This window comes from Equus asinus, chromosome 10 (assembly GCF_041296235.1).
Source record: "Equus asinus isolate D_3611 breed Donkey chromosome 10, EquAss-T2T_v2, whole genome shotgun sequence".
Lineage (NCBI taxonomy): Eukaryota > Metazoa > Chordata > Mammalia > Perissodactyla > Equidae > Equus > Equus asinus.
Genome location: NC_091799.1, coordinates 70153952 through 70168996, shown reverse-complemented (window position 1 = coordinate 70168996; position 15045 = coordinate 70153952). Strand labels below are relative to the sequence as shown.

Sequence of the window (15045 nt, the reverse complement as noted above, 5' to 3'; positions counted from 1 at the left end):
CTGTGCCACCTCCTCCCATCCCACCCCCACAGCTGTGTCCTAAAACCTAGTTCAGACCAAAGCTTTTGCAGCTACTCCAACCCCTTCCTGTCCCCCGTAGCCCGGCTCTGTCCCTCACTCAGACCACCCCATCTGCAGTCCTTTATCCCGATGTCTGATTTTTCTCGTACCCAGAGCACTCTCAAGGCACACAAATATCGTTTTCTCCCATCTGCTGTCCTCAACTCAGAGGATTTCCTATCTGTTTCTATGAATTTCAGAGTAGGTGTGGGGAAGTGAGGACTAACACAAAAGCTTCTGCCAAAAGCAGAAGAGGCCCATCAAGCAAGAGAAGGAGTGTCTACAGAGGAAGGAGTGGCTGGGAGAGTATTGAACATCTGACCTTCTCTGAATCTGATGTCCGCTTCCAGTCACACCCTCCCTTTGAAGTTTCCAAAGAATGAAATACTTCTGCCTTTTGTATATGGGATAAGTGGTGACTAACAAAATGGTGACCTCTCCGTCATCTGGAATAAATCTAAACCTATTACAAATAATGACCATCATGCCTCCCAGCTTGAACAATGGGCGTCAATGTTGATCTTGGAGGGGAAGCCCTGGGTACCTCGAGTTGTCAGTGTTTGCCTTCAGTTCATCACTTTGCCTGACCGTGGAGCGGTGTTTTATTTGCTTCTCTTTTCATCTGTAATTATTTCAGAAAGGAGGCTTTCACTGAAGCCCGGGGCGCCCGACACGGGGTAAAGAAAGTCATGGTGATTGTGACTGATGGAGAGTCCCATGACAACCATCAACTGAATCAGGTCATCCAAGACTGTGAGAAACAAAATATTCAGCGGTTTTCCATTGCTGTAAGTACATGCCTAGAGGTGGTGTTCATCCTATGGCGTGAAGAGAAGAGCTGTGTGCATATCATGGTTATTTTATGAAAGTTACACAAACAAGGTTGAAAAGGAGAAAATTCTCCATTTGGAGGTAAATCTATGGGAGGAGGATTGGGTCTTGCCCCTTTTGTGTCCTCAGGAAGGGAGAATGAGAGAAAGAAAGGGACAGAAATAGGGAGGGAAAAAGGGGAGAAGAAAAGGAGGAGGAGAAAGTAGGGAGGGGGAAAAAGATTCAGGGATGGAGAGAAGAAAGAAGGAAGAGAGGGAGGGAGGAAACTGAAGACGTGCTAGATAATAAATAAAGCTTGCTAATTGCCTGCTAATTAATAATTCATCCCACAGTTTTGGAGGGTGGAAAATCAGGACATGACTTTTATGATAATCTACTAAAAGTCAACAATGGTATTTCCACACCTACAGCTCAAATATTTGGAAAGAAGCAAAAGGCACCTAAATTTTTGTCTACCTTGGACAGTCTACCCTGGGACTTAGGAGAAAAGCCCCGTGCTACTGCAAGACCTTCTTACTGGTTCCGAAGTTCTGGGTGCTCTTCTGCACATGCCACCTCTGGGCATTACTAGTGAAACAGGGAGGAATTGGGAGATAGCTGCCATTCTCTGTGCAGAGCCATTTCCTCTCTACTTCATTTCCCCAAACTGCACCACCAAAGGGAAGCAGCTAGCAGCTCGAAACTTATCTTCTCTCTATAACTGCGTTTAAGCTGGACAAGAAAGGCAGAAAGATGGGGCTGGCCCCGTGGCCGAGTGGTTACGTTCGCGCGCTCCGCTGCAGGCGGCCCAGTGTTTCGTCGGTTCGAATCCTGGGCGCGGACATGGCACTGCTCGTCAGACCACGCTGAGGCAGCGTCCCACATGCCACAACTAGAGGAACCCACAACGAAGAATACACAACTATGTACCGGGGGGCTTTGGGGAGAAAAAGGAAAAAATAAAATCTTTAAAAAAAAAAAGAAAAAAAAGAAAGGCAGAAAGATCAGAGAAGAAGAAATTTCCTTTGGTTCCAAGGAAAAACCCAGCCTACTCTGGATGATACAGCAAATATTACATATAAAGTCCTTTGTGCTCTTTGTGAGCAAATCTATATCAATACAAAGCAATCCATTATTTTTTAAAAAAAAGATTGGCACCTGAACTAACAACTGTTGCCAATCTTCTTTTTTTTTATTATTATTTTTCTAATTCTTCTCCCCAAAGCCCCCTAGTACATAGTTGTATATTTTGGTTGTGAGTGCCTCTGGTTGCGCTATGTGGGACGCTGCCTCAGCATGGCCTGATGAGCAGTGCCATGTCTGCACCCAGGATCCAAACTGGTGAAACCCTGGGCCGCCAAAGCAGGGACCGCACAAACTCAACCACTCAGCCATGGGGCCGGCCCCAAAGCAATCCATTATTAATGACATTGTCTCTCAAATGCAAAAAGAAAAAGAGAGAGAGAAAGAAAGAGACACTGTCTGAATGCTTTAGAGCTCTTATTAGTGATTTTTTTCTAAATCAACTCTAATAGTTCTGTGAAATCAGTTGACTCAATTTTCATGGTGCCACCCTGTGAAGAGAGATGTTCAGAAAAAGAGAAATAAAAATTCCACCTTTCAAACATGGGAAATAATTTAAATGACCACTTCTATAGCACTCTGTAACCTACCGTGGTTTTTTATACCCGTGTCCTACATGCCTTTCTTTCTCCCTCCTGGCATCAGAAAGAGAGGAGCGTGGCTTTCTTTTGTGTGTGTGTGTGTGAGGAAGATTGACCCTGACTTAACATCCATTGCCAATCTTCCTCCTTTTGCAGAGGAAGATTGTCCCTGAGCTAACATCTGTGTCCATCTTCCTCTATTTAGTATATGCGATGCCACCACAGCATGGCTTGGTGAGTGGTACATAGGTCTGCACCCAGGATCTGAACCTGCGAACCCTAGGCCACCTAAGTGGAGTACGCGAACTTAACCACTATGCCACGGGCCAGCCCCAGGAGGGCAGCTTTCATTTTCCCTGGTGTATGAATGAGGAAACCAAGGTACAGCGGGCCACATGGCTGTAGACCACATAGCCAAGTCTCCAGACTACCCCCTTGACTCATATGACCCACTGCCGTGGGCTTTTCTTTCTCGGGGTTCATTTTCTCTTTCCTGCTGCCACAAATCTCTGGATGGTGCAGCAGGGCCATCCTCACCTGCATCCTCACCTGTTTCCACTCACTCCCCCAGGCTCCTGAAAGGCACCACAGTCTTCTCCATCTCACCCCTCCTTTGTACCAGAGCAAAAAAAAAAAACACCAGCTCAGAGATACTAAGCATGTACCATTATATGTCATAACCTTAAACAACAAAGGACTCATGGACACTTTCCAGAAGTGAGAAGTAGAAGAGTGTGGGTGAGGAAGAGTAGAGGAGATTACATTTTGAAGCGAGAAAGACCTTTTTTCAAATTCTGCCTTTGCCATGTGCTGGCTCTGTGACAGTGGATAAGTTGCCTAATACTCTGAGCTTAAGCTTCTTCATCTATTCAATAGGGTAATGTTGTTTCTCTCTCTTTCTCTCTCTCAGATAAAGAATCAATGAGATAATGACTGTGAAAACATCTAACACAATGGCAGGCTAGGCAATCAATAAACATTTTTCTTAAGGATCTTTGTCTCAAGGAGTTTGAAATAATAAAATCGTAGTGTTTTAGAGCTAGAAGGAATCTTTGAGATAAAGTGTGCCCTGCTTTGCTCAGAAAGCTTCAGAGCTTCCCCATAGACTGTAAAAGCTATTCTCAGGTTCTGAACCTTAGCAACTGCACGCAGCCTTCCTTTCTGCCCCTTTCACTCAATTCCGTAGCATATGCCTTTAGCCTGGGGGGGAGGGGAGTCTGCTTAATATAAATGTATTTTTAATAAGTCAGGGAATAACACTTTCGGAAATCTAAGAGTTCAACCAAAACTGTCTTTCCATAAAATCCATTTTATTTATAGTAAGAAATAACAGATATTACCCACAATCATTTTTCAGCAATCAGTGAGATTTCCTTCTTTCTTTTCGAAAGTATGAACAGTGAAAGACACCTCACCCCACTGTAGAAAGGGAAGAAAAAGAGGGATTTCTCCCTGATGAAATTCCAGAACACGCAACTGATTCACTGCTTCCCAGGGGCAAGGTGACTGTACTTATGTTACAACCAAGACGACTAGGTTATGAACAGTGATAACTTCCCACTGCAACCTTCTCTTTTTCATGTGGGGTACAAGATGTAAGAAAAAATTAAAACATCTCACTATTTCTCTCTTTCCTCTTGTCATTTCTATAAATTATCTTTTGCCAATTGTTATTCAATCTATTATTACATCTCCTGTTACTATAACTATTTTATTCTCTTCTTTGGTTGAGAATAATTCCACATGACCCAGCCTTCACTCAGAGATACTGTCTACAGCTAGAGTCTGTGGCTGGTGTCTTCCCTATGCAAAGCCAGTGCATGCCCAGTTTGTCCCAGACAACTAGGTATCAGAGGTGCTATCATTTGTTCCACTTGCCCCCAGAGGATATAGTCTAGCATTCCAGGTACCAGACATACAGGCCGTGAGCTGAATTAACCATCAGCAGCATTAACAACATTAGGAAAACTTTACTGGCAAGAAAGTATCTATCAATGGATGCCTTCTTAATTTGAGGGGAATCTGGTATCACTTTTACATTGTATCTTGCTACATACTCAGTATTTCTTGTCCTTAAGTCACTGTGTCTCTTTGTTGGATCCCTAGTTAATAATTCATATTTTGCCTCCCATCTGGTCAAAAAGAAGTCTCACGATTGCGTTCATCTTCCTGGAGAAACATAAAATCATGCATTCCTTTTCCATTTTAATCAATGAGTTATCAGTTGTTCTTCGAAATGGTATAAGTAAAAATGATGGGAAAATTTCACTTTATCAATAGTTATTTGTTATTTTCCCAATTCCTATTTCTTTTCTCCAGTATTTGTTAGTTTGTGCCAAACTAGGAAATAAGACAGTTACTTTACTTCCTCTCCTTGTGCATTCACGCGAAAAAGTCTTAGGCATTTCTCAAGGTCCATTCCTGTTGCTCATAATCAAATATACCTGGGGGTCTGGCCCTGTTGGCACCTGGCCTGTTCCTCCTGCTCCATCCTTGTCTACCCACCATTTGATCCTGAACACCATAGAGATGTGTTTTGTGGGGAAATGACACCCCCCCCAAAAATTGACTATTGAAAATATAAGAATTCTGTGATGAAACTGCAAAAATTTCCCTTTCAGCTCTCAGATTTGGTGAGGGTCCTGAGCTGGCTTCAGTACTCCACTCCATGGTCTCTATTCTGTCACTGAGGATATTAGACACTGTTAGCAGGAGCCTGCTTTATATTCAGATTCTAATCTTAAATGATAATGGCTGGGATTATAATGGCTACAGAACGTGTATCACCTGCAGCATTCAAATGAAAATATGAGAAGTTAGAAAGTGTCTCAGAATTTTGTTCATTTGCACACAAAAGGCACTGTATTACATGTAGATGAATCATACACTTTACATTTGACACATCTGCCTCAAGGGAGCTTCAATTCTGAATGTCTATTTCAGGTAAATTTTAGCAGAATACCAAATGCCTGGACTTGACATATTTGTATTAAGTGAAACAGGAGTAATTTATGTGTTATTTTGTATCTCTTCTCATTCATAGAAAATAATGTTTTTACAAGCTCCCAGACCCTTGGGTGAAGGATCAAAATACATTTCTCTCTATTTTCGTTTTTATTCTGTGAGCAAAATAGTTCAAACTAGATACAAGGCACAGTAATTCCTGGGAATACTTTTATATTTTCTTCTAAATATATATCCCATATAGTGTTTATGCATTTTATTTTTATTCTGTAAATATGTCACTTGGGCATTGTCCCATTGAACTTTATCCATTTGTCTCCGTCCTTTCACATAGAGCACTAAAAGTCTAATAACGTTTACACAGCTAAGAACCTCAGTCACGCACTGTCCAAAAGTCTTTGCAATTTTTTATGTGTATTTGCAACATCAATTTATAAGTGAAATGGAAGTTAATGTGTCAATGTGATAGTGAACGTAGAATATGTTACATAGCAACCAAGGAGGAAAGATGGTGACTTTTCAGCCCTGGATTCATGTAATTTATAGAATAAATCAGGCAAATCAGTGGGGACGCAGAGGGCTTCACATGATATAGAATTTGTATGAATGTAAAAGAAATCCATGCAATCAGCTGAAAATAAGGTTTAAAAAAATCTATGCAGGGGCCAGCCCAATGGCATAGTGGTTCAGTTCCGCACTCAGTGGTTAAGTTTGGCACGCTCTGCTTCCAATGGTTCGCATGTTCCAATCCCAGGCAGGGACAAACACCACTCGTTGGCCATGCTAAGGTGGTGACCCACATAGAAAATAGAGGAACACTGGCACAGATCTTAGCTCAGGGCTAATCTTGCTCAAGCAAAAAGAGGAAGATTGGCAACAGATGTTAGCTCAGGGGAGAATTTTCCTCACCAAAAAAAAAAAAAAAAAAAAACCCATGCAATTTGCTAAAAAGAAATCAGCAAAATGGCTGACAAAAGAGGAGTCCAACAGTGTATCTGGAGAATAATACCAGGTGGAAAGAGAGGTGTTGAGCAAGGCCCCAGTCATCCTGAAACTGACACCACAGCTGTCATGGAGACTCTGGAGCTTGGAGACTCTTGACTGCATTTTCCATGCTTACTCTGGGGCATGTACATCCAGATTTGGTGAGATGCCCAACTGTAAGAAGAGCATCTTAATTGTTTTTAAATAAGAGAGAGGATTTGTTCCATGTAATAACAAGTGACCCTTGGGTTTTCCCTCTCTATCTGGAGAATTCTCTACTATCATTTCCATTAATTCTCTTTCCTCATCAAGTAGCTAAAGTGGGAAAAGCACCAGTGGTCTCTGTTCAAATGTAAACCTCTTCTGATGTTTGGCATTTATTTTTCAGCCAAATAGACAGGAACTGAGTTTTGTGTTCTGGACGATTTGTAAGCTCTTGGTATAGACCTTCCCACCTAAAGTCTGGACATAGTAGTCGAGAGTAAGTTCAAAAGTCAAAAAGCTACCCAAATAGTGTGCTGATTACCTTAGAGCCAGCTCCAGTTTTCCTAAATAGCCCACATCTTCGTAGCAGCTCAAAGTTCTTCACAGACATTAAGGCATCATGCCTCATGACTCACTGGATGTCCCAGAGTGCATGAGGACCCTGGTGTTCAGACGTGCACGGTATGTCCTCTGGGCTCCTCCCAGGTTTTCCAGAGAAAAAGGGGTAAGAACCTCCAGCAAGGGGAGAGAACCAGGAATAAATCCCCCACTGCCTTCTCACTGGGAAGGAAAATTTGAGAACCATTGCCCTGCCTGCCTGACTAGTTGGTGCACAGCTCCTTTTCTTGCACTAACATTTGGTATACACTGTAGTCATTCAGTTGTTCTAAACTATTATGCGTTTATGATACAAATAAACAAGAATGTTATAGATCATAAATAGCAACACTTAAAACAGTAATTTTAGTTCTTTTCTAACTTGCTACAAGTGAAAAGCTGTACCCTTCTTAATAAAAATATCAGTTTTTAAATCTACCATTCAAAAAATACATGCACGTGTCAAGAGCAGGAGGCCAAAGTGGGGCAGTGCGAAGTCACGCACTCAGATCGGAGAGTAGGGGGTAGGTGACCAGAAGACCCAGTGAGACCAGAACTCACATCTCCGCCTGTGCCCACCACCTACCCAGATGCCCATGATCCTTCAGTCCAGTGTGCTGAACTGTGGTTGAAGATTATTTTAGGTCTCTTTTGTAACAGGACTTTAAAGGCACCACAGAGCTCTCTCTTTTTAATGATGCCAGACAAATCTATGACTATCATCTAAAAATGGAAGGTGAAGCTAGAAAATTCTGGTATCTTCATGGTCACTGGAGGTCGTGATTCTCCTTCTGCCTAAGGAGTCACATACTCTTAAAAAAATCAAGTAACAGGACAGAGCTCAAGGTCTTACCTTTGCTTTTTGGGTTCCGGGAGCACAAGATTGAATCAATCACGATCCTTGATTCCAGCGATATTCTTGTCATTTATTGAAGCATGGCCCGCTTTATTTGTTTCTGTGTTTCTAATTGTAACTGCATACTTATTTTAATGACATCATAAGCATCCATGGAGGTACCACCCAAAAAGAGAGCTAGATCTGTCCTCTGACAACTTCCATGGGACCATATTCGCCACCTGCCTTTCTTCCCCTGTTAATCATCAGCCCAAATCCTATACTCATCCTCTCTTGCTTTCCTTTTCTAAATAATCTTTTGGTATCTATCCATGTCTGAAAAAAATAAATTTTAAAAAGATTTCCTTGTTTTTAACTTTATCAAAAGGATGTCATGCTGTATATAATATTTGGAAACTTTTGAAACAATATTATAGTAAGATTCATCCACATTGTTGCATAGCATTGTAGTTCATTCCATTTTTTAAAATTGAGGTAACACGTACAGTGAAATGCACGATTTCAATGTGAAAACTGTATATAAAGTGAAAACTTTGATCAGTTTTGCCAATTGTATGCTCCCGTGTAACTGACACGCCATCCAAGATGTTGAACATTTCCATCACCCTTGGTAAGTTCCCTTGCGCTTTTCACACCCACCTTGAATAGCAACCATTCAAGTGACACATCCCCATAGCTTAGGTTGCTTATTCTATTTTTATATAAGTGAGATAATGCAGTATGTTCTCTTTTATGTTTAGCTTTTCACTCAACATAATGATTATCCATGATATTTTCTGCATTGGTGATTCATTATTTTTTATTAATCCCTTGTATGAATATACCACAATTTGTTCTATACTATTTTTTTTAATGTTTTTCTTTTTTCGGCTTTATCTCCCCAACCCCGCCCCCGTACATAGTTGTATATCTTAGTTGCAGGTCCTTCTAGTTGTGGGATGTGGGACGCCGCCTCAACATGACCTGGCGAGCGGTGCCATGTCCACGCCCAGGATCCGAACCCTGGGCCGCCGCTGCAGAGCGCGCGAGCTTAACCCCTCGGCCACGGAGCCGACCCCTGTTCTACACTATTTATGGACATTTGTGTTGTTTCTAGTTTGGATTATTATAATAAACGTGCCATAAATACTCACAAAAAAATATAAAAACCAAGATAATAATCTTTTTATTGAAGTCACATTGGTTTGTAACAGTATATGAATTTCAGGTGTACATCATTATATTTCAACTCCGGTATAGGCTGCATCTTTAAGTAACACTTGCAATGAGATAAAAACTAAACTTCAGTATCTTATTACAAAAGTGATGTTTTCATAGTAAAAAAAATCTTTAAAATGCGTTTAAGCAAAAATAAAGAGGCAACACCTAATCTGGGAGACAGAAATTAAAAAATAATGTGATGTTACAAACTTTTCCAATTTTTTTCTTAGAAACTTTTCCCATTTTTTCTCTATGTTCATAATGCTTTTTTTTTTTTTTTTGAGGAAGATTAGCCCTGAGCTCACTACTGCCAATCCTCCTCTTTTCGCTGAGGAAGACTGACCCTGAACTAACATCCGTGCCCATCTTCCTCTACTTTATACGTGGGATGTCTACCACAGCTGGCGTGCCAATCAATGCCATGTCCACAGGCGGGATCCAAACCAGTGAACCCCGGGCCGCCGAGGAGTGGAATGTGCGCACTTAACCGCTATGCCACCGGGCCAGCCCTATAATGCCATTTTTTATACAATAAAAAAATAGAATTAGGTCCTATCTACATTTAGGGTGGGGTTTTATTTTACTATTTTTTGCATTTTTTTTTTTTTTTAAAGATTTTATTTTTTCCTTTTTCTCCCCAAAGCCCCCCGGTACATAGTTGTGTATTCTTCGTTGTGGTTCTTCTAGTTGTGGCATGTGGGACGCCGCCTCAGCGTGGTCTGATGAGCAGTGCCATGTCCGCGCCCAGGATTCGAACCAAGGAAACACTGGGCCGCCTGCAGCGGAGCGCGAGAACTTAACCACTCGGCCACGGGGCCAGCCCCTATTTTTTGCATTTTAATTTACATATTTTTTATTTAATTAATTTCTATTAAGGAAACACTGGTTTATAACATTATATAAATTTCAGGTGTACCTCACTATATTTTGACTTCTGTATAAACTATATCATGTTCAGCACCCAAAGTCCAATTGCCATCCATCACTGTACACCTGTGCCCTATGACCCCCGTCACCCCCTCCTCCGCCCTGTTCCCCTCTGGTAACCACCAGTCTATTCTCTGTATCTACGTGTTTGTTTGTTGTTTTTATCTTCCACCTATGAGTGAAGTCATACAATATTTAGCTTTCTCCTTCTGACTTATTTTACTTAGCATAATACTGTCAAGGTCCATCCATGTTGTTGCAAATGGCAAGATTTCATCATTTTTTATGGCTGAGTAGTATTCCATTGTGTATATATATATATATATATATACCACATCGTCTTTATCCACTTGTGCCTTGATGGGCACCTAGGTTGTTTCCAACTCTTGGCTATTATGAATAACGCTGTGATGAACATAGGGGTGCACGTATCTTTTCAAATTAGTGTTTCTGTGTTCTTTGGATAAATACCCAGCAGTGGAATAGCTGGATCAAATTGTAGTTCTATTTTTAATTTTTTGAGGAATCTTCAAACTGTTTTCCATTTTGGCTGCACCAGTTTACATTCCCACCAGCAGTGTATGAGGGTTGCCTTCTCTCCACATCCCCTCTAACACTTGCTATTTCTTGTCTTTTTAATAATAGCCATTCTGACAGGTGTGAGGTGATATCTCATTGTGGTTTTTATTTGATTTCTCTAATAATTAGTTTTGTTGAACATATTTTTATGTGCTTTTTGGCCATCTGTATTAGCTTCTTTGGAAAAATGTCTCTTCAGATGCCCGCCCATTTTTTAATTGGGTTGTTTTTGTTGTTGTTGTTGTTAGTTGTGTGAGTTCTTTACATATTTTAGATATTAACCTCTTATCAGATATATGGTTTGCGAATATCTTCTCCCAGTTGTTAGGTTGTCTTTTTGTTTTGTTGATGGTTTCCTTTACTGTGCAGGAGCTTTTTATTTTGAGGTAGTCCCATTTGTTTATTTTTCTTTTGTTTCCCTTGCCGGGGACAAATGATATTCAAAAAGATACCGCTAAGACCAATATCAAAGAACATACTGCCTATGTTTTCTTCTAGGAGTTTTACGATTCCCAGTCTTAGATTCAAGTCTGATTTTGAGTTAATTTTTGTATGTGGTGTAAGACAATGGTCCACTTTCATTTTTTTGCCTGTGGCTGTCCGGTTTTCCCAACATAATTTATCGAAGAGACTTTCGTTTCTCCATTGTATATTCTTGGCTCCTTTGTCAAAAATTAGCTGGCCAGGGGCTGGCCTGGTGGCGCAGTGGTTAAGTTGTCACATTCCGCTTCAGCAGCCTGGGTTCACTGGTTCGGATCCCAAGTGCGGACAGGCACCCTTTGGCAAGCCACACTGTGGTAGGCGTCCCACATATAAAGTAGAGGAAGATGGGCATGGATGTTAGCTCAGGGCCAGTCTTGCTCAGCAAAAAGAGGAGGATTGGCAGGAGTTAGCTCAGGGCTAATCTTCTTCAAAAAAAATTAGCTGGTCATAGATGTGTAGGTTTATTTCTGGGTTCTTGATTCTGTTTCGTTGATTTCTGTCTGGTTTTCTCCCAGTACCATGCTATTTTGATTACTATAGTTTTGTAGTATATTTTTAAATCAGGGAGGGTAGAACCTCCAGCTTTATTCTTTTTTCTCAAAATTGCTTTGGCTATTCAGGATCTTTTGTTGTTCTATATAAATTTTAGGATTCTTTGTTCTATTTCCATGAAAAATGTCTTTGGGACCTTGAGGGATTGCATTTGAATCTGTAAGTTGCTTTAGGAAATATGGACATTTTAACTATGTTAATTCTTCCAACCCACGAGCAGGGAATATCTTTCTATATCTTTGTGTCATCTTCAGTTTCTTTCAGTCTTTCCATTTCTTTATGTCTTTGATTTCTTTCTTGTTTTTTTTTTTGCATTTTTAGTTTGCATATTGTTTTTAAAAGACTTCTTCATTTACTTTAACTTGCACATTTTCATATTAAAAAGTAAATTTTAAGAAATGTTTACATCAAAAACTAAAATTTTAGGCAACAAAAGTACAAACCATAAAGGAAAAATATGATTATTTATACTTCATCAAAATTGAAAACTCTACTCCTCAAATGATACTGTTAAGAAAAGGAAAAGACAGCCAACGGAGTGGGAGAAAATAGTTGCAAAAAACACAGAGGACTTGTATCTGGAATATATATGAAATCTCAAAACTCAATAAAGGAAAATAAACAACCCATTTTTTTTTTTTTTTTAGTTGGCAAATATTTGAACGGACACCACACCAAAGAAGAAATTCTATGGCAAATATGCCCATGAAAGGGTCTCAATATCATTAGTCCTTAAGGAAATGTCAATTAAATAAGATTTAATTACACACCAGTACACACCCACTACACACCAGTAGAATGGCTAAAACTGAAACAAGCGAAAAAAGAAAAAAACTGATAATACCAAGTATTGACAAGGATGCAAAGCAGCTGGCTATCTCAGACATTGCTTGTGGGAATGGTGAAAATGGAACAGTTGCTCTGGAAAACGGTTTAGCAGTTTCTTAGTTAAACATGCACTATCTATAGAACCCAGCATTCTCACTCCTAGGACTTTACTCAAGAGAAAAGAAAACATATTTCCACCACAAGACCTGTGCATGAATATTTATAGCAGCTTCACTCCTAATCCCTTGAAGCTGAAAACAACCCAAATGTCCTCAAAAATCAGTGATGGTGCATCTACACAATGGAGTGCTACTCAGAAATAAAAAGGAAAGAACTTCTGATACGTGAGGCAACGTGCATGACTCTCAAAAGCGTTATGCAAAGTGAAGGAAGCCAGACGCAAAAGGTTACATGCCATATGATTCCTTAAAATGGCATTCTGGAAAAGCAACACTGTAAGGACAGAAAATAGATCCATGTTTGCAAGGGATTGGGGGAAAGAAGTTTGACTAACAAAGGGACAAGAGAGAACTTTTTGTGGTTATAGAAATATTCTACATCTCGATATGGTAGTAACACAACTATATATAGGTTTGTCAAAACTCATCTAGAAAGGGTGAATTTTACTCTATATAAATTATATCTCAATAAACTTCACTTTAAAAAATAACCTAAATGTTCAAGAAAACCTGGTAGGACATCTAAATAGTTTACAATTAACTATAACAGATAATTCCTGCCTTTTTTTCTTCTCTATAAAAAAGAATGCCCCTGTCTTGACCATTTGGTTTCAAACAGGAATGCCCCAACTGTTTATTTTCTAGATTGCCAAGTTAGATTACTACTTAGTCCAATATCTGTTTAAAAATATATGTATGTTGTACATTGTGTGTGTGTGTGTGTGTGTACAACACAATGTACAACATGTGGTGGTAAGATTTTCAGGAAGAACAGCCTATTCAAGAGTGAGCAACTCACTTACTAATTGCTTTTGCCAGCAAACGGTGATGTCACTGGCTGGAATAATATCAAAGACATTGAGAAACTATAACATTACTCTTGAACTGTCAGATTTTAAAGATACAGCTGTTAATAAAGAGGGACACAGGAATGCAAGAGGAGAAACTTTCACAAACATACAAGATCACCTTTTATATTTTCCTACACCAATTATACTATGAAACAGTTAATATTAGGGAATCTACGTAATCTGAAAATTGCTCTTCCAAGAATGTGGAAGTACATAAAAATTGCATTATGCTAAGGTACTGTACACATTCCTGTTTGTTGACAAAATGCTTGAGATCCTTATTTAAAACAGAAGTTAAAATATATTTTTGCCATTTTTGTTGTGTCTTAGATTCTCGGCCACTATAACCGAGGAAATTTAAGCACTGAAAAATTTGTGGAGGAAATAAAATCAATTGCAAGTGAACCCACTGAAAAGCATTTCTTCAACGTCTCTGATGAATTAGCTCTAGTCACTATCGTTGAAGCTCTGGGAGAAAGAATATTTGCCCTGGAAGGTATGACTATTTTCTCATGATCCTGCTTGTTCTCTCAACAACTCAAACTCAATGTAATGGGTTTTTGGTATTTATTCCTATCACATGGCTGATGCATTTTTCCTGTGTACAATAGCCAGCATGGATCAATGCCCTTTTCTGTAAATCTGTCATTGAGATGGCTATTTCACATAGCACTGTGTCTGTGGCAAGCTCTCTTTGTAAGCACATAGCAGTGCTAATGTGAGAGCTGGGTGAAGACAATGTTCAATATAGACGTGCAAGAACACAAATGGGCCCAGGTGTTTTATTCCTTTTCTGTGACGAGGTTTAGAAAATGGAGACACTAGCTCAAGTTTTGTTTTTCTAATTTGTTTGTTTCATTTGGGGCTTCTATGGGACTGTTCTTATGTAATAACTTCTTTGTTCATTTATTTTCTCCTGTTTTGCTCCATGCCCGTTTTAAAAGTCTTCATGAGGCTCTGCCTCAAGTCCCAAGGCAGCAAAACATCGATTCACTTTACTTATCTAAGTCATGTTACTTTTTGTAGGCTTTTTCTTTGGTTTTTCAATGGCAACTGGCTATTGGGGATAATGAGTCGCAGCATCCCCTCCTCTGCCTTAGGTGGAAGATGTTGAGTAACAAATTACTTTGGAACTAGATCTTTCCTGATAAAAAAGAAGTCTTTGGAATTGTTATGCCAGGCAAACTGAAAAGGCCTCTTTCTTCACATTGTCTGATAATCTGGAGACTCTGAGAACATGTCTTTTTTCTCAACCTAGGATGAGGAACCCCCAGAGAGTTGTGCTCTTATGCTCCATCCGAACAGTTGAGTCTGTCCTTGTGAGGACTCGTTAAAGGACTATTGTTTTTGCATCTTAATCATAGAAATTTAAAAGCCCCTTTCTGTCTCCCTAATATGATGTAATAATGGGAAAGAGAAAGATGAAACAGGAAAGAAAGATAACTCGAAAAAACATGGACAATTTGATTGTGCATCAAGTGACTGGGAAAATGCAGAAAAGTGACTTATAGACAGAGAATATTAAA

The 15045-nt window shown here is 39.8% G+C and overlaps 1 protein-coding gene across 3 annotated transcripts in view; it reads left to right on the top strand.

Annotated features, from left to right (window-relative positions):
• Positions 1-15045, top strand: part of ITGA1 (integrin subunit alpha 1) — a 164297-nt gene that overhangs the window by 82749 nt on the left and 66503 nt on the right. For all 3 annotated transcript variants that reach the window (XM_070519662.1, XM_070519661.1, XM_044771387.2), the window contains exons 8-9: positions 698-848; positions 13850-14015. In XM_070519662.1, coding sequence (XP_070375763.1) covers positions 698-848; positions 13850-14015 — 317 coding nt within the window. The remainder of the gene's footprint in view (positions 1-697; positions 849-13849; positions 14016-15045) is intronic.